At 55.9% G+C, this 4,252-nt stretch overlaps 1 protein-coding gene across 1 annotated transcript; it reads right to left on the bottom strand.

The window, feature by feature from the left end:
• Positions 1-1,063: 1,063 nt before the first annotated feature.
• Galr2 (galanin receptor 2) lies at positions 1,064-3,582 on the bottom strand. Its single transcript, XM_027955802.2, has 2 exons — positions 3,173-3,582; positions 1,064-1,876 (listed from the first exon to the last, which is right to left on the bottom strand). The coding sequence occupies exons 1-2, from the start codon at positions 3,535-3,537 to the stop codon at positions 1,099-1,101; spliced, it is 1,143 nt and encodes a 380-aa protein (XP_027811603.2). The 5' UTR covers positions 3,538-3,582; the 3' UTR covers positions 1,064-1,098.
• Between the last annotated feature and the right edge of the window lie 670 nt (positions 3,583-4,252).

Genomic DNA, 4,252 nt, shown 5'->3' with positions numbered 1-4,252 from the left:
TCTTCCACTCAGGGACAACCTTGGCACAGGCCTCTTCTATATTTTGGTGGCTGGCAACAACCTGGCTAAACCCTTGTCCAAAGTGGCCTCCTCTCAGCAATGAAATGGGGGCACCTCTGAGTGTCCTTGCCTGTACTTCAATACTGGTCTGACCTTATGTAAAAAGCATTGGCTCACTGGGCCCAGTGGGGCATGCCTGTAATCCCAGCGGCTCCGGAAGCTGAGACAGGAGGATTGTGAGTTCAAAGCCAGCCTCAGCAACTGTGAGGCACTAAGCAGGTGTCAGTGAGACCCTGGCTAATAAAATACAAAATAGGGCTGAGGATGTGGCTCAGTGGTCGAGTGCCCCTGCATTTAATCCCTGGTACCCCTCCCCCCAAAAATAGTGCAATGGCACAAGAACTCTGGGAGTGGAACAAATACAAGGACAGATAGAGACTAGCTCTTGAGCAATGCTGTAGGGTATTCTAAGGGTAGAGTGGCTAGAGAGTACCCAGAGTAGAACAGGCCAGGGGTGAGACTGACATGCTGGATACCTGATCCTGCCCAGATGCAGCCAGGTAAGGAAATGCCAAAACCAAAAATGGGTAGGCATAGGATGCACTCAAAAGGACCTCAGGAAACTGGATGCAGGTGAGGACCCAATGCATTGAATGAATGCAACCAGGAGTACACATTTTTGCTTGTTATTCACAGACTTTATCCAACTCACTTAAATACTAAGCCTCTGTCTCAGGTATTGGCTGATGGTTCGGAGATCTGTATACGTCTGCAGCCTCAGGATGGTCACTTGTAAAGAGCCTTTGGTAGTCCCTCAATCTCCAGCTTCAGTTAGGGATTTTTTTAAAAATTTAACCAGGCTGCTCTCAGTGCCCATTTCAGGTAGCTCAGCAAAGCATATTGCACCCATATTGCACCTCACAGAGGTCCCCAGAGGCTTTTCACACAGGGCATCCTGACTCAGAAATTTGGAGACAGCAGGCATACACTGAACGTGAAATGATTGACGAGTTTTATTAACAAAAGAGACTCTCCCTACAGTTCCCATCCTCAAACTCCAGCCCTTCAACATCCAAGCCTGTTTCCTGTTGGGTGCTCTCAGGTCTCATTAACTGTCAGGATGTTGAGGGTCTTTTGGTGCTGGGAAGGGCCAAAGGCTGCACAGCTGGCAAGATCACGGACAGAGACAGGGAGCCCAGCCACCTCGCTCACATGTGTCAGATCGGTGGACTCACGCTCCAGCACGCTGCCACTGTGGGTGCCGGGTGCCGTAATGCACACGCGACCTGAGGCTTGGCGTGGTGTGCTGTCCAGCAGGCCTGCGAAGATTTTGCGGAAGCCCTTGCGGAAATGCTTGGAGACCAGCGCATAGACGATGGGGTTGACGCAGGAGTTGGCATAGGAGACCAGGTGTGAGAAGATGCGCAGCGCATAAGTGGCGCCCGTGAGCGGAAAGTGACCGAACCACACGCAGAGGATAAGCGCGTGGTGGGGCATCCAACAGAGGCAAAAGAGCGCGGCCACAATGACAATCATACGTGTCACCTTGCGCTTGGCGCGTTGGGCACCAGAGCCCGCAGCCACCGGGTCGACTGCACGCCAGAGGTAGCGCAGAGTGAGAGTGTAGGTCAGTCCAAGAACCAGCACTGGCAACAAGTAGCTGAAGACAAAGGTGCAGAGGTCCATGGCGCGACGGCGTGGCGCGCTCCATGCTGGGTGGCACACTGTCAGGTTGGCCAGCTGCGACTGGCGGTAGTAGCTCAGGTAGGGCCCAGAGAAGAGCAGCGCCAGCACCCAGATGAGCCCGATGGCTGCCAGCGCGTTTCGAGGCGTGCGCAGCTCGCGGGAGTGCAGCGGATAGCGGATGGCCAGATACCTGGAGGCCAGGTCGAGAAGGAAGAGGTCAGGTGAGCCCTTGCACCTCAGGCCCCCGCCTGCTCTCAAGGAAGGTCCCTAAGGCAAGGTTATACCACGTCACTTAGTTAAGCCTCAAAGTGATACAGAGGATGACAGCCTCAAAGTGGTAGAGAGGGTGGCACACTCCTAAGCCACAATTCTGTTGCTCCCCAGGGCTGTGACCACAGCCATACTCCACGTGGGAGGGCACCCACCAGTTACAGAGAACTTGCTACAGGGCTCTGGGAAGCTGTGATTATTCACTAATGAAGGTGACCTGGTAGGAAGAATCCTGGTGCCTGAATCTCTAGAGACAGCTTGAAGAAGACATGTCCTGCAAGGGAAATCCTGAGGGAAGCTGGAGCTCTGTGGGTCCCACCAACACTAGGAACCGGCATACTTAGTGCTAAGTGGAATGGGAGGCGAATGGGGAGTGTGGCCTCACCTCCCTGCTCTTGTGCAGGAGGTCCAGAGGGTGTGAGAGAAAGGGGGAGATATCAGAGTTCCACTGGATTTCTTCCCCAGTTTGAAAGGACACATCCTTTTGAGATTTCAAACTCCACTGAGTCCTGCACTCTCCAAAAGGTGCCTCTCTCACTGTCCTCCTCTGGCTGGGGAGGGAGAGCCCAATGGTGTGCTCCTCTCCCTGACCCCCAGTTTAGAGGAAGGGTGCAAGGCAGGCTGGAACTGAACCAGGGACCTTCAGGCAGTTCACTTGAGCTATGGCTTGGGTCCTCAAAAAGGACCCAAGTTCCACAATCTAGATTCAACCCGACTGCTCCAAGCAACCAAATTGTGGCTTTAGATGGAAGCATGGTGGAGGAGTCTGAGGTGGGCATTAAGAGACTGACCAATTGCTTCAAGAACAAGATTACCGGCTGGCAACTCTGTGCCAGTTATTTTCGACCTATCTCTTCTGTAAATTGGGCACAGAAATCTCTCCCATCCCATCCCACCCCCACAGGACTGTTAAGCTCAAGTGAGCTTAATGTGTGAAAACAACGCTGGGTACCAGGACATGCTGCACAGTGTCAGGCAGACCTGAGAGCCAAATTGTCCAGACTGTGAGGCCCCCAGGTGGCACCTGAGAGACACCACATCTCCCGTTCCTAGTCCTCTTCCTCCTTTTCAGCGACTGCTTGTCTTTTGCTGGCTTGGATCTCTTTGAGGCCTGTGCGTCCTCTCACTTCCTCCTAGGTCCTAGGTCCCCAGGTCCTCCTTCTCTCCAGCCCCTGCCCTGATGCCCAACTCTCAAAAACCGCCAGAGTGTGCTCACCTGTCCAGGGAGACGGCAGCCAACGTGAAGCTGCTGGCGTGCATGGTGAGGAAGATGAGAAAGTGCACGGCCTTGCAGAGCAGCGAACCGAACACCCAGCCGTCCAAGGTGTAGATGGTGGCCTGGAAGGGCACGCAGCACACGATGAAACACAGGTCGGCCACGCCCAGGTTGAGGATAAACAGATTGGTGGTGCTGACAGCCTGGCCGCCTCTCAGCAGCACGGCCAGCACCAGCACGTTGCCCACGGTGCCCACGAGGAAGATGAGAGCGAAGAGCAGGGGCACGAGGACCGCCTCAGGTTGCCAGCCCGCGCCGCCCGCCTGGCTCGCGTTCTCGGCCACCCAGTCTCCCAAACCATTCATGTTGTCGCCTAACTCGCAGCTGCCCGGGATCCTGCAGTCGTCTGGGTCTTGGACCTCGCAGCGCCCCGTGAGACTCAGTCGAGCTGCAGTCGCCGAGCTGGGGTGCGCTGGAGTTAGGGGGTGGAGCGAAGAATCAAAGGGTGGGATTTTCCCCGCGGAGGCCAGCCGCGCAGGGGAAAGTGGCCGCCCGCCGAGTGGCCGCCGCGCGCTTCCAGGCCCAGGCACCCGCAGTCCACCCCGCTACCGAGAGCGGCACTGCCCAGGTCCCCGCGCCCCAGATCCCAGGCTTAGCTGTTCCAAGCTAAGTCGAAGTACTTGGCTTCGGGGCAGACACAGGACTGGAGGGCGCAACCCTGGGACCTGCGTGCGCCCCACCACAGCAAGCGCTCTCCGGGGACCCGCGCGCCCCAGCGCTGCCCTGCAGCCTGGAGGGCGCGGAGCACCCTCAAGAGTTGCGAGGGGGATAGGGAACAGGTGACAGGGTATTTGTTTGTTTGTTTCCCTTCTTTTTCCACAGCAAAGTGGGACAGCCGGCCGGGCGCTGCCTGCGTCTGTCCATTTCTCATTCTTGGGAACATCAGTCCTCACCGGAAACCCAGAAAGCAGCTGTGGGAGGCGGAAAGGTTTCTGTAGGAGCTTTAATTACCTTCATCTCACTCTCTTCTTTCGGTCCACACTTTCAAAAAAGCCAAATTGACAAGAAAGGGACATGTAG

Source organism: Marmota flaviventris, chromosome 17 (assembly GCF_047511675.1).
Source record: "Marmota flaviventris isolate mMarFla1 chromosome 17, mMarFla1.hap1, whole genome shotgun sequence".
In the NCBI taxonomy this organism is placed as follows: Eukaryota; Metazoa; Chordata; class Mammalia; order Rodentia; family Sciuridae; genus Marmota; species Marmota flaviventris.
This window is presented reverse-complemented; position numbering and strand designations above follow the sequence as displayed.